The sequence below is a fragment of the Colletes latitarsis genome, chromosome 2 (assembly GCF_051014445.1).
Source record: "Colletes latitarsis isolate SP2378_abdomen chromosome 2, iyColLati1, whole genome shotgun sequence".
Lineage (NCBI taxonomy): Eukaryota > Metazoa > Arthropoda > Insecta > Hymenoptera > Colletidae > Colletes > Colletes latitarsis.
This window is the reverse complement of record NC_135135.1, coordinates 24,061,038-24,082,467: the sequence shown is the minus strand read 5'-3', so window position 1 is coordinate 24,082,467 and position 21,430 is coordinate 24,061,038. Positions and strand designations below refer to the sequence as shown.

General features: G+C 46.3%; 3 protein-coding genes across 6 annotated transcripts; 1 reads left to right on the top strand and 2 right to left on the bottom strand.

The window, feature by feature from the left end:
• Nucleotides 1-8,413: 8,413 nt before the first annotated feature.
• On the bottom strand, nucleotides 8,414-12,663 carry LOC143349798 (uncharacterized). Of its 2 annotated transcripts, XM_076781339.1 has the most exons (4): nucleotides 11,661-12,663; nucleotides 11,343-11,392; nucleotides 9,414-9,620; nucleotides 8,414-8,552 (listed from the first exon to the last, which is right to left on the bottom strand). In XM_076781339.1, exons 1-3 carry the CDS (start codon nucleotides 11,733-11,735, stop codon nucleotides 9,416-9,418), a joined length of 330 nt encoding a protein of 109 aa, XP_076637454.1. In that variant the 5' UTR covers nucleotides 11,736-12,663; the 3' UTR covers nucleotides 8,414-8,552; nucleotides 9,414-9,415. The 2 variants fall into 2 exon arrangements, 1 of the variants encoding a protein (XP_076637454.1); XR_013080997.1 differs by lacking the exon at nucleotides 11,343-11,392.
• A 147-nt stretch (nucleotides 12,664-12,810) lies between these two features.
• On the top strand, nucleotides 12,811-18,057 carry LOC143349790 (ciliary microtubule inner protein 1). 2 transcript variants are annotated; one of them, XM_076781322.1, is made up of 3 exons: nucleotides 16,762-16,883; nucleotides 17,091-17,175; nucleotides 17,270-18,057. In XM_076781322.1, the coding sequence occupies exons 1-3, from the start codon at nucleotides 16,780-16,782 to the stop codon at nucleotides 17,543-17,545; spliced, it is 465 nt and encodes a 154-aa protein (XP_076637437.1). In that variant the 5' UTR covers nucleotides 16,762-16,779; the 3' UTR covers nucleotides 17,546-18,057. The 2 variants fall into 2 exon arrangements, 1 of the variants encoding a protein (XP_076637437.1); XR_013080993.1 differs by lacking the exons at nucleotides 16,762-16,883; nucleotides 17,270-18,057 and adding an exon at nucleotides 12,811-13,600 and having other exon boundaries at nucleotides 17,091-17,145.
• Nucleotides 17,397-21,425, bottom strand: L(3)72dn (UTP4 small subunit processome component l(3)72Dn). 2 transcript variants are annotated; one of them, XM_076781309.1, is made up of 5 exons: nucleotides 20,974-21,425; nucleotides 19,359-20,898; nucleotides 18,746-19,048; nucleotides 18,542-18,680; nucleotides 17,397-17,536 (listed from the first exon to the last, which is right to left on the bottom strand). In XM_076781309.1, the coding sequence occupies exons 1-4, from the start codon at nucleotides 21,075-21,077 to the stop codon at nucleotides 18,564-18,566; spliced, it is 2,064 nt and encodes a 687-aa protein (XP_076637424.1). In that variant the 5' UTR covers nucleotides 21,078-21,425; the 3' UTR covers nucleotides 17,397-17,536; nucleotides 18,542-18,563. The 2 variants fall into 2 exon arrangements, with proteins under 2 accessions (XP_076637424.1, XP_076637416.1); XM_076781301.1 differs by lacking the exon at nucleotides 17,397-17,536 and having other exon boundaries at nucleotides 18,113-18,680.
• Nucleotides 21,426-21,430: the final 5 nt, after the last annotated feature.

The following is a 21,430-nucleotide window of genomic DNA, read 5'->3' as shown; positions in this document are numbered from 1 at the left end:
TTTATTTTACGTAGGATTCTGCGAATACTCTTAAGACGACCTTTGTAATTGGTCTCGAAGCGAGTGATTCCCACCCTTTTATTTCAGAGGACAAGTGCCCAGACTCGATCTAGACACCGAACTAGTAGCATCTAAATGCATTTATTATCGTTAACCTGTGGCATTTACTTCATTCGATCCCCGATTCACCGGGCCATCCTCTACATTTGATCGACGAGAAGAAAGAAAAGTCGATTCTTCGATCTCAGAATTTTAATGCTACAGTAACGATTCTTAAAGTGAACATCGCTCCGATGTTGGCATATTCATCTTTTGTATAATGGAAGTTTAAATGTGCCTTTCATCAGAATCATTAGAATGTTAATAATTCGTTGCAGAGCTCTCTGTGATCTCGCGATCCTCCTCGTCGGAGAAACTCGGTGTACTGTCTGTGGCGTTTCGAGGAGGAACCGTAAGCGTTCCTCGAGAACAAGCGTCGCCGCTCGGCTGTCCCGGAAGCGCGAAGCGTCGGGTGCTTGGCGAACGGATGGAGGAACGGACAGACGGGCGGACAGGATACGGCAGGGACAGGTGGCCGGTTGACGATCGTAAGTGGGCAGGAAGGAGGACATCGGGCCCCTGACGCGTTCGGGGAGCGACAGACAAACCGAACAGAAGAGGCGGCCCGCCGTTGGAAGGGGGAAGAGGGGGGTCCGCAATTCCGTGCCCGTCCGATGCGTGCAATGCAATTTCCCGCGGGGCCGTCCGTCTGTCTGTGCGGTCGTGCATGCCGCGTACGCCATTGTTCCTCCCCCTTTCTCGCATACGAAAGTGAACATTCCCGCCGATCAGGACGGAACATAACGCGATCTTGTCCGGTCGAAAACCGCCCCGGGGACGTAACACGCCTCGTCTGCCCGTCAGCTTCGATCTCGCCGATCGTCGCGGAGATACTTGGCTCTGTTGCGCGGCTCTCAGCTGGCTGCACCTTGACGGTTCCCGGCCGAAAAGCCGCGGCGTGTCCGCGTGCATTCACGGAACACCGGTGACGCCTGAATTTTTCATGCGACCGCCACCGCGGGTATAAATGCGCGTCCCGCTGGTACCTTCGTGCCCGTGGAATATCGAGTTCCGCGCAAAATGGTCGTCGTTCTGTAACGTACAGGGTGCGCAAAAATTTACGCTTTCGTTCGACCCTTTCGTTATTTATTTTAGCGAAATTCCGCGGGTTAGGCCGATGGATCTACAGTTTTTTTGAATTTATACTCGTCGAAAGGAAGAAAGGGAAAACGTCGGTTTAGAAATCCGGAGTCGCGTGAGAAAGTTTTGTCGTAGCAGGTGGTCGAAGCGACTTCCGCCGATTTTCGTCATCGAGATCGTCACGCGCTCGCGAATGCCACTTTTCGACAGGAGACACTGACATAGCAATTTCTACCAAAGGGGACACTCGAGATATCTGCTTTGTAATACGGCAGGACCTCGATTATCCGGCGAACTAACAAGGGGACGACCCCAACGGTTCCACTTCGATTTTAACGATCTTTCGTAGGGCTATAGTATACGGATTTCTAATGATATTTGGAAAATATTAGATATCGCGGAGCGACAAGTTACGTGGCCTGTAAATCGGAAGTTCAGTTTTTCTTTTCCTCTGCAATTTTGTTGTAATGACATTGTGCACGATTCAGGAAGATAGTCATCGTGCACGCTAGAAAATCACAAAGCCCCCTTTATTGCATCTACATCTGCTTATTTTCTAGACTGCAAACTTTCCTCGCCCCTTTCTCTATATTTTTCCCCCCGCTCTGATATCAAAGAATTTTTGAAAACCATAGAAAAATATCATCCGTACTGCGAGACACCCGGTAAATCAGACCAGGAAAGGATAATACCTATTTTTGAAGGGAATGGTCGATAATCTTTTATTAATAATCAATCCTAGCAGCGTTTTGGTAATATTCCAGCTACGCCAGGAAACACCTTATTATCGATGAATATTTAATGAAGGCGTATAAGACCCCGGGGTCCTGAATCATCAAAGAAAAAGGACACAGCAATCGCAGGAGAAGGGGAACGGAGAACCGTGAAGGCAGATTTCGATCTGTTCGTCTGCCTGTCCATCCGTTGAGGGGGATGGCCGACGTAACGTTTCAATGTCACGGTCGCAGGTTTAGACGGTCCCCTCTCTTCCTTCACCCTTGCTATACATGGTAGACCGCTCGAACCACATCTGCTGCGTCGGGAGCCGCTGTTTAACACCATCCATAATCATCCGACATCGACGCACGGCGCGGTCTATAAATCACTATGAATCAATTCTTAATTTTAGACACCATTATTTATGGCCGTATCGCTAGTTTGGGAAATTCCTTCCATCGGGGGTGGAGATACTCGATACTCGAAACCGCATAATATTCCACAAGACTAAAATTTCGATTCTAGACCATCGTGAACTACATAATCGAAAATTCTTATCTTAACTTTGCTAGAATTCGCAAATTTTTCTATTTCCATAGTCGAAGAAACAAATTTAGCGTCTAAAAGTCTCGAGCATTTTGGATTCCCAGAGTATTTCTTAACAAAATCTAAAAGAATTCCGAAACGAAAACTCGAAATCATCCAATCGTCGAAAGATCGATCCCTGGGAGGCCGCGTAGTGGTTCGACTCGACCTTGCACGCTCGTGTTCGCGAGCCGGGGCGTCGATCGCGTCTACGTGAAAACGGGTCGTAACGGGCTCGTTCGACGTTTCAAGGAGTCTCCGTTACCGGGAGCTTCTGTCGTCTGGAACGGCTGGCGAGGAGTTTCGTTGGGGACGACGCAGCGATCGGGGGTGGCGGCGCAGCGTCACGGGTTGGAAGGGCGGCTAGACGGGCGGTCGGTCGAATGGGAAGGGTGAGACAGCCCTCGCGGGAGGGCAAGGGGATGCACGGTGAGACGAGGGCAGGGTGAAAGGAGAGATGAAAACGACGGCGGCGACGGCGCGGCGGTGAAAGGGGTGGTCGACTGTGGCACACACACGCACGTGACGCACACACCGGCAAAGGGGTGAGTCGAGGGGGGTGGGCGAGGAAGCTGGCTGGCAGACGTGATACTTGCACGATGCCGGAGATTCCGGGAGGTTTGAGGTTTCGAGCCTTATTTCAGACGCTTCGTCTTCCTCTCGGCGATTTCTCGTTCCCCACCTCCCCCATCCCACCCCTCTTCCCGGGCATCCCTTTTCTTCCCGCTTCTTTCGCGGCTTTCCTACGTAAATATCAGCGTACGTGAGAAACCGTGTGCATGTCGCAACGAGAATGGAAGGGGGCAGGGCCGTACGCGCCCGCGACAAATTACGCTGCCGGCTGGGAGCATCGTCAATGGGATTTCTAACGAGTGTCGGCTCGTTCGTGCATAAAAGTTTCGCGAAAATTGCCAGACCAATTGCGATCGTGTCGCTCGTCAGGGTTAAATCCTGCGCGTCCTGCGCCCGTCCACCTCTCTCTACCCTTTGATCCTGTTTTTCGCCGACCTGGGGGAAATATTGATACACGGTAATGTCCTGCGGATCGTTGCGGAATTATCCCCGTCGATCGTCGCTCGAGGAGAACTTTTTTCTTTTATATACCCGAACCAGAAATTCTCGTTCGAGAGCAGAGACGATTTCGATTCTATCGAGTTAAAATTACCTGCCTACGATCGGAGGAGTAAGTTTGGATTAAAAATATAAAATGTGCGCTGCAGGGACTTAATTATATTCGAGTTATTTCGTCCATAATTCTAATGACCACGATATTTCGAGCAGAGCCGATCGAATAGTTCGTCGTGTCTGGGATTTTTTATCGTATTTTGAGAGGGTTTGCAACCACCGTGCGCCGTCATTGGCGTTGTCCGCGCGGCAGACGCGAGACAGTCCAATTTGCCCCGGGAATAATGTAACTCGAATCGACGCGCTGCTCGCCGAAGTCTCTCGCAGCTGCACTTACCGGCGGCACCATAGAAATGCCAGTCCCTCGAAAAATCCCCGCGTAATCACCTGGAGACGAGAACGAGGGGGGAGGGAGGGGTGGCGGCTCCTGGACTTGCTCTCGCCGAAAAGCGCTTTAATTCCCCGGCCGCTTAATTCCGTGCGTACGAATGCCACACGTGAATATGCATGACCTGCGCCCCGGGAACCGTGGCGGGGAACACCGATAGAGAGGGACAGAGAGCGAGGGAGAAAGAGTTTGTTTATTATATGCTCCGGAACGAGATCCCCTAAGAGCGTGTGCCCGAAAATACAGAATGTCCGCGGAATACAAAGCAATTAGACGGAAAAGTGCAATACGAAAGAATTAACCGTAGCAACGGGCAAGAAAAATTCAACGGGAAACTGTGCTGCGCGTATAAAATATAAATGTAAAATACAGGGAGGGAGTACAAAGCAAGATACGAAGGCTCGATACGAGAAAATCGACTGCAGAAGATGTTATAGAGTAATTAACTGAAATTATGTGCGACGAAAATTCTGCAAATGCCGCGCGAGGTACGCAAAATATAGAGATGGAAAATATATGCACGCGAAAAAAAAAAGAAAAATACAATATGCAGAGGGAGAGAAAGAGTTGGAAGCGGACGAAGTAGAGCGCGCGGACCGACCTGTCGCGACGCCGATTTATTTTGTTTTGCAACTTTTTCGCTCGAACCCCGCGAACCTATTAAAATGCCGTCCGGCACGACCGCGCCCGTCTGTTATCTGTTCGTTCCCTTTCTTTTTCCCGTGCCTTCCGCCCCTCCGGTCCCGCTGCGTCCGTTCCCGTTTCGTTTCCGTGAAAACTTTTCCCCTTCGTTCCAGAAGCCCCGAGCGACCATGTTAAAGGGCCCGGGGAACGGACACGGAACGATCGGACGAGCATCGTGCTCCTTGCCCTCCGGGGATTACTCCTTTAATCAAGAGAAAGCGAGTCGCGAAGAGACCCGTGCCGCGAGTCGTTGCAAACGCGACCGGGGCGCTGCTTCATCGGTGGAATCCACTTAAGGGAAAGATTCACCGGTTAAGGGTAGCCGAGATGCTTCTGCTCGAACAGCCCAAGACAACCAAACGTCTCGTCTAAACCAAAATTTCGAGAAACTAATAACGATTTGGATCAGTGGTATCTTAAGGGGGTAGTTTCCTTTAGTCTAAACACGAGAGAACGAGGACATTTTTAGAATTCTATGGTAGCAAAACTACTGTAGATATCGATTTGACGTCTGCACCATTGTGGCACCACCAAAGATGGTACACGCCAACGAGTGGCATACATTTTAAAAATCATTACCGCAGTTTCGAAGATGGAGGTTGAAAAGAACGTAGAGCAAACGTTAAAGCCAATTGCTCCATCGGTTCCGATAGTTTTCATTTAATCGAAAGAATTAATAGTATTACTCCCTTGTAACCGGGATTCGCTGGAGAAGCCTCACCGATTAGTCCTTTAAAGGATCCAAGACGAAACGATCGTCGCGCTCGTAAAACCAAATAACTAGAAGTGTCCATACACGCGCTTACAACATTTATACCGTAAGCTTTCAGACTCTGAAAGCACCGGGCGTCGGTTCGTTGGGTTTCTCCGAGAATTTGCACAGCGGGATAAAAGAATCGTAAGGCGCAGACCGGAACACTGGCAGTCGTATAAAACACAGCCAACAGTTCTCGTGGTCGGGACGATAAAACGTAACTCACGCGACACCAGGAAGGTAGTAATTGTTTCTCGTATTTCTTCCGACGCGGCAGCTCCTTTGAAATTTTTATCGCGAACAGGCGACCCCAGGAAGCGACTCCCGAAAGCCAAAATCTTTGATACGTTCCCCTCAAAAACAAACGTTGACTGAAATACAAGTGTACGCAAGGGGAAATATCGACACCGTCGTCCTAAATCTACATTTCCCACCAAACTATTTGCACTTTACGATTGTATTAAAAAATTGTGTCGTTGAAAATCTCGAGCACAGAATTTTATTTAGGCTTTGGTTGCCTACCAATCGAATAATCTCGCGTGCCATAGGTTCGCCACCCCTTGGTCTAGGCTTTCTCCCGCGCGGTGTAAATAAAGCACGAGGCGACACGCCTCCTGTTTTGCCTCCTTTCGTCCTTCTTTTTCCCCCCAAGCCGTCGTAGACGCTGCCGGGCGTGAAAAAAGAACAAGTTCCAAGGCGGCGAGATTGTTTCGCGGTTGCGTAAAACGCGGCCGGAATAAATGAAGCCGTCGACGACGAGTAATCTCGCGCGAAGAGACGGCGACGTTACGAGCCCGGCGACACCCGTTATGGGAGGCGATGGATATTAATGGAGGGAGGCGAGCGGGGATCTCGCTCGTTCGCGGGGGTTGGGCCCTTCGCCGGGCGTTCCTTTTTGATTAACCGGGCGATTTTTTCAATTTCGAGCGGATAACGCGATGCCAGCCCTTATATGGTGGCCATTCCTTTCCGTGAACGTATCTCGCGAGCATGGAGAAACGTGGAAGTAGGGTGAACTTGCCTAAATCATACCCCCTGACAGAACTTTGGATGGGCGAAGAATTTATTTAAGACTCACCATCACAACATAATTTCAATTTGTCAACGAACCATAAACAGGTGACGATCACGAAGCAAACACTATTTATATTATTGGCGAGGTACAACAAATTTATGTACCAGACTCATTCGAAAATTGGGTTTATCGTATTTGCTCCAGCAAACAGTCGAATGATATTGTTCATAAAGCACGAAAGTCTTTCGTAGCTTTCGTTTTATTTCAATTTTAAGTTTCCTTGGACTTTCTGCCCACCCTTCTTGATATTTGACGAAGAAGAAGGCGTTCTAACGAGCACTGTCGCCATCAGCGGCGGCTCGGAGGCCCAAGAAAACGCACCCTCCCGGTGAATCATTCGGAATCATCGGATCGAGATCATTAAAGCGGTCCCTTGTAGAGCAACCCCTTTCGAGGCGTTCGCGCGCGCTTGCACTCGACAACGAGACGTAAAATAATCCCGACGAAATTTCATATTTATAGCGAGCTGCCGGTCACTAATTACGATTCGCGCCGCGTAAAAACGATTCTACTCATTACCCCTTCGAAACAATTAATTACGCGCACGGTCGCGGACGGGTAGAGAGAGAAACGGAGAGAGGGAAGGTGAGACGAAGAGGTGGGGGGACCAGAATGGAAATTTGTACCTTCGCCGGGGGGTCGTTTCGAGCCGAACCGACGTTGAATCGTGGCTTTTTTCCTCGTGGCCACGGTGTGTATTTGCCGGCCAGCCGAACGGTGGGAAACGAATGCGGCACAATATTTCTCGGTGGCGGCGCGTCGGCTGCCGATAAATACGGACTTCGCGCTCCCAGCTAGGAGCTCCCTGCCCGGTTTTGCGGTATCTCGAACGGCTTAATGGCACTGTTAACTGCCGTATTATTTAACGGGGATTTATGCATTGCAGTCTGCCGATTAAAACACTACGGCGGTTCGCCCCGAGGCTGCCCGCCCCGGGGGCAGCAGGGAGGACGGAGCGATATACCGCGTCTGGGGGATGGGCAGCCTGAAAGCAAGGTGCTTTTGCTTTTTTACTAATATTATAACGAATGCGTTTAACGGGCAATTCGAACTTTCTTCGAAGATAAAATATTGCACGGACGTCGCGAGCAGAACATAAATATTTCATAACTGGAACGCGTAGAATTTCAACGTAAATAATATTTTATACGATTTTATGCGTGTACCGTGCTTTGGCTCTCTACGTAGAATATTTTGCTTTTCTACCATTTATAAATTTATCATAATTATTTGCACATTTTGGAGGCTACCATCGATGGAGGTTATTTTGGTACTTGAAATCTAACTATCGTTTTGTAAATACGCGTTAAAATTGGCGGAAAAAGGTCGATAATAAATTACTGATTCGAGTTTCGACCGTGTTTCGAGAAATCTGTCGCGGTGGGAGCCGGTTGCGACGAAAACGATGGGAAATCCGGTCGGCATATACCGTGTAGGTATGTTCCGCGAATGGTCGGGTGCGAGGAGGATCGCGACCGTATAGGTCGGAACGATAGCGACGGATAAAGCGGGATAGAAGGTCTATGGAGAAACGGAGAAGGCGTGAGAGAACGAGCAAGAGAGAAGATACCGAGAGAAACGGAGCATGGTCGATGTGTCTAGCCTAGCCCGGTTGGCTGGCTGGCTGGCTGGTTGGCTGGCTGGTTCGGGTGGCTGGATGAACCAGGGACCGTCTAGCTTGCGTCTGCCCCGCACAAACTCGGCATTATCTATACGTCTAGACACCCCTGCGCCACCGAGAGAAGACCATAGCGGTTTGGCGCTCCGCTTGTAATTTACAGCGTGCCCCGCCGTGTCTCTACATCTACGATCCCGCAAATTTCTCTCCGCAGCCCTGTCCCGTCTTTCCTTCCTCCAACCCCTTCTCACCTGCCCCCTTTACGCGACACCCCCTCCCCCCATTCCTCGTTGACCTCCGCACCGACTGCCGTCCTGTCGCGATTCCTGCTTCTCGTATCGTCGCGAGCTCATCCCCACCATCGCTGAACCACCATCGCCTATAGATGATCAGATATCAACTTTCCTAGATACCAACGTTCCACTACCTGCACAATAACAAGACTTTTTTTAAATATTGTACGTTGTTGTAGAATAACCGTCAATCTGTTTGTATGAGCGTTGTTTGTATCACACACTGGCAAGGGAAAGGTCAGGTCCAACTTCGTGCAATAGATCGAATTATTTCTAATAATGTGCGTTGGGACGCGCGGTAAGATTCGGAGCGGCGCGAGGCGGACTCGAGGTCCCGCAGTTGTCCGTGCGACGCGCCGCGCGGAGTCGTAAATTCCCGCGGCGCAATCTGGAAAACAAGTTCCGCGGAATGATCGATCGACAGGAGCCAGAGTGCCAGGCAGAGGCAGCGGGAAGCATGGACGCGCGCGCGAAATGACGCGGGAACTCCCGCGGGGCACGCTTCGCGTCCGATGTCGATGACGCTCGCGTGCCGGGACGCGCCACTTCAGATATCACCCGGCCGTGCGAGCGATCGAGGGGATCCCATTGGATAGGTTGCGCGAAAAGGGAAGCAGGCGTCAATTGGTATACACCGGGGGTGCACGGTCGGGCCGCGCGTCAAGAGAGTGCGAATATTGGTATCGCGATAACGACCGAAACAACCCTCGCATGTCCGAAAAGTACGGCCGGGCCCGCGTTATCTACCCGACCGTACCGTATCGACGATCTTTCGGTGATTAATTTCCTAGCTGTTGGTACCAGGAGGTGTTGGTCCTAAATGTGATCGCGCATAGTTCCCTTTGGCGACGAAAGGGCTGCTTAGATCGACAGTAGGAAAACGATTTGTTAAAAGTAATTGTAAATCGTGTATTAATGCCGATCGATGCATAATGTACAAGTGTAAACGGATGTACAACGTCTGTTATTAAGCTGTGTTAAATGTGCCTACTTACCCTTAAGGCGACATTTCCTGCGCTCGCCGGCAGAGGGCTGCCCTCAACTCGACTCTCTCGCAAGTACTCGACCGACAATCTACACATACATTCCTCCTTGACTGTCTATTAACAGGCCCAAAACGAGACGCTCCCCTCTTCTTTCCTCCTGCTATCGCTTCCTCCATACAAGCAAACCGCCGCATCTCATATGTATTGGACCATATTCTGAAAAGATCAACACAAAAACAACTTTAATACAAAGCCCCCGTTATGAAAACCCCAAGTAAAGTACCATTGTCTCGCCATATAAAACCCCCATACCAAATTGTGATACGATTTGACCAAAGTCTGAAGTTCCCTCCAGCTTCGGTGCGGGGAAAAATAGCGGCGCTAATAAAGAAGAAATATCGTCGAGTGGAAGTAAACCGAGGATACAAAATAACAAATCTGTCTCGGTGTCGTATATTTCACGGAAGCGAAATTGCGGTGACCCCGTTACTCGACGAACGATGCGCCCGCCGTCCCTACGGAGTCGCCCAGGGACCAAAGAATCGGTAACGAGCAATAGTAGAGATACCCGGGTAACAAGCAGCATCCGTCATCGTTTATGAATGGCGTCGAGCATTGTTCGATGCCGGTTATTTTTCTCCCGGTGTCACGAATCGGTCGACGATCGCTCGTTGTTCCAGCGCACGGCAACGAGAACCGACCGAAAATGCTTATAATAGAGGGTGGCTTCCACGTCGCGATCCTTATCCGCGACGGACGCGTCGAAGAAAGCACGGACCAAGATATATTGCCAGCGTCCATTTCGATCTTCCGATACCGGTGCGTTTGACAAATGGTTCCCCTCGGTATTCTTCCCAATTCTCTAACAATTGTTTTCTTTCCCTTTGTACGAAACGTCCCCTGCTCTATCGACGGAAACTGCAATTTAATTCTAATCGAAAGCTCGTTTAAAAAAAGTCTGCTTAAAATTAAATGAACAAAAATGAAAACTATTCCTCTGAAAACTCGGGCGTTTTGCCCTTCGTTCTAGTAATTCGAAATTCGTATCTAGATAAGAGTCTCGTCCGTGTTTGCTCGTCGGTTCCATCGTTGCTTTGGGGATGTTTGCTGGTAATGGCTGTGGACGAGACGGAATCGAGAAGGTTGCACGGTTCGCGAACTCGAGCGTGAAAATTGCGAGACGTTGTAGAAAATTTGATCGTCCGACTGCTCGATTTTCTTGCGCGATGGGGACGAATTAACTTTCCGGCACCCCTGTCGCGGACCCTGGCAACCCTTTCGGCGACCCTTTGATTTCAAGCAATCCCCGAGGGTGACTCCGCGCGTTCCGATTACAATTTTATTTCCTCCCCGCTGTCTTCGATTACTCTCGTCGATCGACCGTTACGCCGGTTTATGGAATGGAAGTTGCTTTTTTATCGCGTTATCGCGATTCGCACTTTTATTTCCGTCCAAGTTTTATCGTGCACCGTTACTTTCGAACGTGGTGCAATTATATAATACGATCGCTCGAGATAAATGCTAAAATAATAAAAATTAGGAACTTGCACACATTACTATTGCCACCCTACGTTATAAATTGTCACATTTCTTTGACGCTTCTCCACCTCTACTAAATGAGTGACGTAATGTGTACGGCCCCTTATTACGAAATGTACAACAAAGGCAACTACCCTGGAAAAGTACCATACGCTACAACCCCGTCACATCGTTTCAATCGACAGATTTATTTCCCCACGTGGTCACCGAACAAACAGCCGAGCAACGGCCGATGAAACGCACGATTCGTTCGCCATCAAGCGACACATTATCAAGATTTTCCGACCACCGACAAAACACGTCAAAGGGGCGTTCAACAAACTTTCCAGCAAAATCTATCGTTTGTTTAAAACGCGAAAGACAGATTACAGAGGAGAATGATTGCAAAAAAAACGTTACCTGCGATTGTCGAATTTTTCTTCGTGCTTTAATTTTCTATTTTCAAACCACTGTAACGATACAAAAAATTGCTGCGTTATTTTTGTAATATATTTTTTATTCCAAAATAGTCGATAACCACACTCGTGTACATACGTCTCTTTTTACACGGTAGATACGTACCAAATAAGCGGCAAAAAATGGTCCGTGTAAAAGAGGGCGTCTATATTTTAGTAAGCGAAACGTGGTTAAAAAACCGTGTAAACGTAAATAAAAGTCGTTGGACAAAATCGTGTAAAAAGAGACCCGAGTGAATAATTTGTTTTATCCGGTTCCTACCTGTGGAATGGTGCCAATCGCATCAACGGTAAAAACACCTTCGCTTAGACAGCGGGCGCGATACTCCTGAAACATTTATTGCAACGCGTGAAAAAACTATTCGAACGTACATTTAAATTGCCCCTTCTCCATCAAACGTCTCAATTACGATACATCAGCTTATCGCGTAAAAGAAGTTGCAATAATTGTTAAAGTAATCGTCTTCCCGACGGGAATTCCCCCTTAAATCACGTTCGACCATGCACGAATGGGACGCAGCTGCAGCTAAATCGATCGTACGCAGCAGAATCGAGCCATTTCCGGTCCACGCCGGGCGGGACGTCGTTCCGCTCCCGTCACACGTGAAATCTGCTTTATAATAAGATCACCGTTACGAAATAATTGCACGCTCGCTCGATAATGCTCGTCGCCGCGAAACATAACCCCGCCTGCACCCTCGTTTCTTGTTGCTCGGTCGCGCGGGCCTTTCATTCGCCGTGAGCTGTCCGAGGAAAAAGGCCGAAAGGAGACGGGGTGATACCGGAAACGAGGGCGGGAGGAGCCGCCGCGGCGGGTAACGAAGTCGTAACGTCGCCATCCGTTTCGATCATCCGCCGTCTACGACGCGCCATCCCAGCGGTTTCGTGTTACCCGCCACGGGAGACCGTCTGCTCTAGCCACCTCGTGAGTTTTTGTTTTGTCTGGCGAGCTGAAATGTTTAATGCACCGTCGCCGACCAATTACATCATTACACGCGCGCCTGGGATCCACGGTATGCGATTTCAGCAGCGCGAGCCCTTCCTACACGAAATTCCCGCCAAACAAGTTCACGGAGCTTGTCGCCCGTTTAACCTTACAACTTCTGACTTTTTCTTTTACCGTAGTTTTCACTCCAGACGCTTGAAAACTGGTTGGACAACGCGTATAACGAGGGTGAATATCGCATGCGTCCGTGGCTTTTCCAAGTTTTTCAAGGGTTTCCGATATAATAAGCGGGAACGTAATTAATTTGATCTATGAGGTTAGTCCGTGACAAGTGCTATACCGACTGACGATTCTCGACTGTCGCCTGTTGTGCCGACCCCCCACCTCCCGACCTTTCTGTTCGGTAATGGCGCGTTTACATAGTTTACGGCCGATCTCTATGTTCGTGATACGTCTTACAGCGTCGAATACGCCAATCGAGAAGCTAGAACCGTTAAGAATCAGTGTTACAGAGAGACTCTGTCGCGTTCTTTCGCGTAATAACGAAAATTTTAACGCCACGAGCTTACTTATCGCGCCGACGATCTTAATTACCACGAAACGCCAAGTCATCGACGCTTTGCAATTCGCTCGACTCACCTGTCCCACGTGCGCGTCCCATACTCGTATGTTAAGTCCATTAAAAACCGTGGCCACGGCCTGTTTCTTTTGAAAGGCCATTGTGCGAGCGCCTAGCGTGAGGTCTACATTAACGCGAATACTCGAAGGACACCTGTGCGGCCCGAAGAACTGGCGTCAAACGGGGAACATGTTTTGCCCCGGTTAGTTGTCTGTCGCGGCGCTCGTCGTCCATTGTCGAATGCCTACACACGCGCGTTCCGTTCGACCGTGAAACGTCGAAAACGCGCGTGCAGGTGCGCCTGTATGCAGATGTCGGGACAAGCACGCGAGCGTTAATTGAAATAACAGTTAGAGCACTGAATCATTCAATTAAGCGAATTCCGAAGCGAGTCGCGCGACGCCGTGGCGTCTGCGTCGTTTCGATCTAATTACAACGGCGAGCTAAGTGGCTGAGTGGGTCTCCTGCGTTCCTGCCGCGGATATGCCTCCGAATCCTGCAACGAGTCCTTTTGGTACCGATCAGACACGAAGCTACGTATTTCGACGCCCCAAGCAACAATTCCCTTTGCGGTAGATACAGTCATATCGCGGCTTACGTCGTTTCTTACGAATTTCACCTCCGCTGTACGAAATACGTAAGTACGAAAATAAAGGAACAATTTAATTTTCTTCGATGATTATTCGGAACGTTAACTAATATTCGTTCTACTCATTCGTCGACGCAAGTTCACTTTCTACGGTTCAAACGCTGCGGCGCAATCTTTTTCGTTGACGAAGCATTAACAATTTTTCGATTTGAAAAAGCAATATCCAGCAACGCGCGTAGAAATTGATTCGTTTCACGATTGGAGCAGACGCGATCCGTTAGCTCGTCGAGTTCTTAACAAGTTTATACAAAACTCGATAGTGTTCGTGCTTCCTGTTTCATCGGAGAAGGGCTTGTTTCCTGTAGTTTGATCGCTCCCTTCATGGCCTTCTCCAACCCCATTTAAAATCGTTGTCTGAAACGAGCCCTCTGCTACGATAATTTGATTGCTACGCCATCGAGGCCAGACCCTAGCCAGAATTCGTAATCGCAGCTGCGAAAGCGTAGCCATTCCCGATCGTGTGTTCCGCGCTGCGTAGAAATATTACGATGACCAAAAAAATTCATCTCCACGATCCTCTCGATTTGCAACAATATAATAATAATAAGAATACGTCTTTATCGCGTACGGTTACACACCGATCGCAAAGGAACATGCAATAAAAGTTACAGATTTTCCACAAAATTATCTTTAATAAAAACGGTCCCATCGATCATCGAAACGGATTCCATGACGAACCTTTGCTTCCGCGTTAATAGCGTACCATCGAGCAGGAGGGAAAGTAGAGACAATCGTGCAGAGTCTCACGAGTTGCACGTGCAGCGTCCGTTACGAGCGTCGTAAAGACGCGTATATGCGCTAATAATCATAATTTGCAAGGACGTCTAGCCGGGCAGGCACTAAAACGACCGGTTGCCTGTAATTTGAGTGACAACTGACGGCGTCTACGCGTTAAATACTCATCTTGTCGTCGCGACCCAATCTCGCCTCGGCCCCGCCGGAGAAACTTTTTACGACAACGGTTGAGGTCGCGAGACGGCGGGTGTGCTCTCTACAAATTACGACAGAAACCGGTGGCTTTCTTCCAGACATTTTTCTCGGCCCCGACAGCGCGGAATGAATCACCCTGCTACGCTCATGGAACAGGAATTCAACATCGCGCCTCATTTCTCTTATTTACAGATGCATTTGCGTAAATTTCCACCGTCCCGTGATCCGTTTTAGTTTTATTCGCGATCTGTCCGACTCCGCCCGGTGTAATTCTCGGGGAATTCCCCGTCTCTTCGTGCCACTGTGCGCGTCGACCAATACGGTGACGCCCGTAAAAATTATTCTTTTTTTGTATCGACTTTGGCTACGCAATTAGCAAGTTATCCGAACAAACGTATTGCGGCGCATTTCCCGCACTTGCCAACAGAGGGAGATGTTCGACTTGTGTCTCTCACGAGTACTCGACCGACCACCTATTCCTATACTATATAAACTCCTCGACTGACCATCAAATGGCGTCTAAGGCAGAGACTGCTAGAAAAAACGTTCCCCTCTTCTGTTCTCTTTTCTCGCTATCTCACTTATTTTCCCCTACAACAGAGCACAGTACGATTAAAGATAGCCCGAACTGTGTAGTGTTTGGACTCGTTTTCGTCGGGGAATCCTCGCCAATCTAATAGCAATACTCTCATGAAGATATAAAGTGGATGACTCATTCCGTGCACGTGCCTTATCTCTCCCGGTGAAATCCCCTTTACTCGTCGGACGATAGAGCCGAGGCTCGGCTTTGACCCAAGATAAAGAAGACGAATTCGTGAAATGGAAGAACAATCCCCCCTCAGCCTCAAGATCGGATACAAAAAGGAAGGAAAGCACACATTGTTTTTAAAAATTATTTCACCGAACAGATCCTAGACGTCGTATCCTGGACGTCGATTTCAAGGAGAAGAAGGACGCGTGAATAATAAATCCCGTGGAATCGCCTTATCGTGTCCGTAAGGGAATCGAGAAGAAGAGCCCGTTGTCCACTTCTCTCTCGTCCGGAGTCCCGGCCAGGTAGAGGAAAGAATAAAGTTAGCCGGTCCTTTGTGACGGAGCATCGCCCAGGTGCATGCCGCGTGAAAGTTTCGAGTTTCGAGAACGCAATTTTCCCAAGGGAATCAGTCCTCGCTAATGCAAGAGTGGTTACGGAACGCAAGAGAGACGGGGAGAAGTATAAAAGGGGAGACACGAGATAAAGGAGAAAGGAGAGAGAGAGAGAGAGAGAGTAGAGCGTGCGAGGGTGGAACTGCGCGGGTGGTAGTGGCGACGGAGTTTGAGGGTTGAACGAGCTGACGCTTTAAGCGATGTAAGTTACAGAAACTACGCTTCCGACCGGTCTCGGGCGCAGATTAGTCGTAATCTCGGCGCATTGCACTCTGCAGCCGTTTCCATCCCCCGATCTTCCCCCCCTACACCCCCGACCGTTCCGACCCCACGACTACAAAGGTTTCCGAACCGTTACCTTCTCGCCGAACCAAGACGAACGAACGTGCCGGTCGCACCTAAATTCACGTACACCCGTGAATCGCCCGCCGTGCGACAGACTGTACTTACTTGCCGCCGTATCGCTGCTTTGATTATTTCCTGGAGGCTCGACGCCCGTTAGACGTCTACGCCGAACGTAGCTTGCGAGTTACAACCGCACCCGGAGATTAAACGCTTTTCGGTTTATAGCCTCGCTGGGGTCTTTAGTCTCGGTTTACGTGGCCCGATGAGATTTTGCCGCGGTAAACTCACGCTTCCCTTTTATGCAGCTGCTACCGGAAATCGATAAGTCCAACGATCGTGCCCGGTACTCGCCGGCTCTCCTCCTCCCCTCTCTCTAGTTTCCCGGAAGATTTCACGTTTCGCGGAACCAGAAAGTCGCACCTCGTGACGTCGGGTCTAATGGATCGGGGTGACGCGGCCAGGAGGAAGCTCGTAGCAAAGACCGCAAAATTCTTATCTATCGATCTGGAATTTTAAGCTGAAATTCGAAACCGTACCGAGACGGTGGAAACGATTTTTCAACCGTAGATTACTTTCGGTACATTTCTCTCGGAACACCCCAGAAGCGTGGTAAGATCGACTATGGCAACGCGCAACGTATCGAACAAACCACCAGTGATTTCGAGGGTTCTGCTCGTGAACGGTCTTAGTCTTCCTTCGTTTCTCTGGCTATCGCGTGGGATCTTTCTTACCGCGAGTGATTATAAATGGCGGACGAGGCGCAAGATAAGACAGAGGGTAGAAAAGTCGAGAAGGCCTGCACGAAACGCGAAGACCTTGGAAAGGATCCGGTGACCTTTGACAGAATTCGGTACACGCACGCAGCAGGATGAACAATCTTTGCTAATAAAATAATCGAATCCTACCAAAAATACACGTAGGCCGATCTTGTCTCAATGTAACGTTTCGCCAGTTATATTTTTTATCGTGCTGTTCGGCAAAGAAAACATTTATCGCCAATGTCATTACGATAAATGGACATTTTTTTTACTGATAATCGTCGGTGTGCGAATTTTAGCAAAGAAGTTATCCTGCGAGACAAGAAATGCCAACGCGATTGGCCCAAAAAGTACGGTCACTTGACCGGTGAATTTTTTAAAAAGGTACCATACAATTATTCAGGGGGAATGTACGGTGCAGTATAAGCTGTACGTGCACCACACGAATTTTAATGTGGCCCGGTGTCACTGACCGTAGGTGCTGGCCGAGGAATGCAGAAAGAAAGGACTTCCGGTGGACACCTTCGAACGCAAACCACCGGAAGATGCGATTAAGCGTTCACCAATTCCTCTGAGACCGTCGCCGTCCATTCCCAGAACGACATCCGGGATGGTGGGCTTTCGTTCATCTCGTCCAGAATACAATCTTGAGTTTACAGGCCGTTGGTACATATCACCAAAATGGACGATCGAACCGCCCATAGAACCTGGTGAATTTCGCGTCACGCAGCAAACGCTCATCTTTCTGGGTTAAAAGAAATCTCTATTAGAAAGATGAATTAACAAAGTAAAATAAAGCAATAAATACAAATGTTATGTTCTGTGATCATGTACTCTCTGAATTTTTAATTGTAAACGCGATTGGCGACTTTCCACAGATAAGAAATAGATAAAACAAATCAATGTTTAATATAAATTACTCTGTGTGTGACATGTTCATTACGAAAGTGATGTGTAAGTCCATTTATCTTTGTTTCCAGATATAAAAGTTTTCATGTTTTAATCGATTAAAAAATATTGATAAGCGCTACTTGACTCATCGTATGCTTTTGATGATCGATGCTAAGTAAATTTATCGTACGTTTAAAGAACATGGACATTGCCCGATGTAAAAAAATATTAAATATAAATTAATAAAATAAAGCTTGAAAAATAAAATAAATGGGCTTCTATACCACAGACCCCGAAAGCTGAATTAAAATGAATGAACCACAACATCAAACCAACACAGTACACTATAATGCTATATATATATATATTATGCATGTTTTTATTTTTTATTATCATCACTGGTCATACAATGGCGTACAAGCAGTGTGTACGGCAATATGCCCATCATGTCCTTATATTTAAAAAAAAACATAAAAATTATGTAGTAATTATGTAGAAATATAAAAACATTCGCGGACTTATACTTTCATTATGAAAGTTTCATTCCATCTAGCAACTGTTCAGTCGACAGGATTATAATGTCGTGTAATGTTACGTCGTTGACACTGAAACTTCTTTATACACTATATTAACATGTTTTTTAAACAATACTTGTTTTTTTTTTGTATACAATGTATCGTACACTGTATCAATTGTATTTAAAAATAAATTGTCATAATCTCGTACAATTACAAACAGTATAATCGTAACAGAGTGTTTCTGAAGTATATGAGTCGTATTTTTTTAATAGCATATACATAGAAGACATACTGATAACTTTGTACATAATATTTTATCCCACCAATAAGATAAAACGTACTTTGCTCATTTCCGCTGAATATTTACACTCCGAACCATTTCTGTTTGAGAGTAGGTGGTAACTTCTCTGTCAACGATATCGGATTCACTTCGACTGCCACTAGTTCTTCATCGTTCAACCAGTCCAAATAAACAAGATGCTGCAAACAGCGTGGATAAAATTTAATTCCCGTATTCGAATTATACGACGCGAAGTCGGCATTACCTTGTATTTCTTAAGAACTTGAAAAGTTTGTTGGGACTGCGAACTTAGAACGGAACTGCTATCCTCCGTGATGTCACCATTTTCGCGTTTTGGAATTTTAGCTTCCTTTTCCGGTAACTCGTTCGATTTGTTGATTACATAGACTGTCGAGTCGTCGTGCATTATTATGATATTTTCGTTACGGGGATCAAAAATTATATTCGTTATCGGGAACGATCGCGCTAGCCATTGCTTTGGCAACCGGCTTTGCAAATTATTCGAAAATTTGGTGTATTGTCTTTGCAAAATGTTGTATTCAATGATCTGAAATTAAACGCGACGATTGAGTGCGAAAGATAACTGCCGATAAAATGCCAAGTTTTATGATTTTTAATTTTGCTCATGACACCATATTAGGAGAGAGTTTTAGTAGTAATTTAGTGCAAGTTCTATGGGAGATTGGAAGTGCACGACCATAAAGGAATTATATGTTTTTTTATGACTGACATAATTACTGTTAACGCATCATTTTACGATGGTATAGCGTCTGGAAGCGAACTTTTAATACATAACAATCAAAGGACACATTTGCTATGTCGTGTACAAAATAAAGGTATATACTTGATACTCTTACCTTATGATCAGAATACACGACGACCAAATTTAGAGTATTTTTCTGTACGGCCATAGCTGTTAATGGGCAACTATATTTGGGCAATAACCATGCCACAGGTGTGTCGGTAGTCTCAGCTTCGTTAATGTTATATACAGCAATAATACCTTGACGATCGGCGCATATAAAATATTTACTATCAGGGGAAAAGCACATAAGTCCCACGTCTACAATAGATTCCTGATTTGTGTAAAAAGAACCAAGGAACCATAAATGTTTCTTTTTCACTTTATATAATGTTACAGTATTCTTTTTCCCGTCGTTGTTAACTGTTACAAATAACTTTCCGTTTGGACTAAACAACATTTTCTGTATTCTAGTTGCAGAAATATCACTGTCATTCTTTAATAATTGTGCATCTCCTTCAACTACATCAAAATGGAAAACTCTAACATGACTATCAGTGGAATATACAATTGTCTTAGAATCTTTGTTAATAGCACAAGAAATAATGTTCTCTTCTCCTTTTGTTTTTAATTGTAACAATTTTATAGGCTCTTCTTCCAATTGATGAAACATACCAGGATGTACAGATTCTGGGGATACCTTAGTCGGAGAACCAAGCCTCCATAATTCAAGAAAATTTGTGTATCTTAATAGAATACATCTAGACTTTCTACAAACAGTAGCACACGGTGGTTGAAGCAATGGTGGATATTTTACAAGGATTTTAGGTGGATAGCTCGATTGTGCTAGATACCCATCTACACCCGCAGAATACAATTTTCCATCTGCATCCACTAAAGCTCTTACATCATGAGCATGTAACCTCCTTTCAATTCCTTTTACCCATTGTGGTTTACCAGTAGATTTCATAATTATTTTACAAAAACTTCTTACTACAGGATCAACCCCAGCACAATACACAACATTTGTTTCATGAGATAAAGTAACAGCTAATACATCCGCAGTATGACTTTCATGAGACTCGATTAAAGTTCCCACATGAGGATCCCAAAAAGATAGACATCCACGCGAATCGCCAGAAATGATAATATTATCATCTGTGACTTCTAAGCACCAAATAATAGTTTCCTTTTTTACTTCTTTTCTAGAAGTTGTCATCTTATGAATTGCATGACCTGATATAGCACTCCAAACTCTAATTGTGTCTGCTGACCCTGTATAAATCATTTCCCCAGTATTGTCCCATTTAATACACAGAATTCTACCTTTCTGTTTATCAAAAATCCTTTCGTATATCAATGCATCAGAAGTTACACTAAATGTATTGATATATCCATCTTCTGTGCCAACAGCTAAACATGTTTTCTCATGATTAACATCCATGCACCAAGCTGCACCACCAGTAACTGCAACTTCATTTTTAATAGATAATGTTGTTAAATCATACTCTGCTATCATGCCATGAAGACCAGTGGAGAATAATCTTGGTCCGATCCAGAGAATGCTTTCTATGGAATTTTCTGGATGACCAGCTATTATACACTCCACAAAAGGTGCATTTCCAACATTCCAAACTTCAATCGAGTTGTCGTTTCTGTAATCAAGTTATCGCACAGATTATTATAATACATTTCATATTTAAACTAAAAGTATGTATTATGAAACTAACCTCGCAAGTGCTAACTTTCTCGTTTTCGATTCGTATGATAAACATGTAACAGATCGGGGTTCAAGGTTATAAAACCTAATGTTGTGTATTTTACAAGTTGACATGATTTATTTGAATTCTTAAAATTATTTACAACGATGTTGTTAGTTTAATTATACAAACTACACTACACACTAAGAAACATAACCGCAACTGTCACGCACGTGGGCTCTGTAAACGAGTTTTTTCATGTTTTTATATTGGTAACCCGTTTTTGAGCAATGCCACTTTAAAGTTTTTATGTCTTTAATACATTTCTTAGTACAGATACTTGAAATTATCAATATAGCGTAAGTATATACATAGCATGACGATACTACAAATATTATTGCAGTCTTAAAATCAGTGATTAAATGTTTCGTAATTTTAATTCTTATTTTAACTGTTATGGTGACTCATTTGTTAGAAGGCAAAACAG

Excerpts from the sequence above, each read along its gene's own strand:
- LOC143349798 (XM_076781339.1), bottom strand. The coding sequence starts at position 11,735 with ATGTTTCAGGAGTATCGCGCCCGCTGTCTAAGCGAAGGTGTTTTTACC. Across the intron at positions 11,393-11,660 it reads CGATTGGCACCATTCCACAG|TGGTTTGAAAATAGAAAATT; the intron begins GTAGGAACCGGA and ends GTATCGTTACAG. Across the intron at positions 9,621-11,342 it reads GAAAAATTCGACAATCGCAG|AATATGGTCCAATACATATG; the intron begins GTAACGTTTTTT and ends TGATCTTTTCAG.
- LOC143349790 (XM_076781322.1), top strand. The coding sequence starts at position 16,780 with ATGGCGGACGAGGCGCAAGATAAGACAGAGGGTAGAAAAGTCGAGAAG. Across the intron at positions 16,884-17,090 it reads GTGACCTTTGACAGAATTCG|CAAAGAAGTTATCCTGCGAG; the intron begins GTACACGCACGC and ends TGCGAATTTTAG. Across the intron at positions 17,176-17,269 it reads CCGGTGAATTTTTTAAAAAG|GTGCTGGCCGAGGAATGCAG; the intron begins GTACCATACAAT and ends CACTGACCGTAG.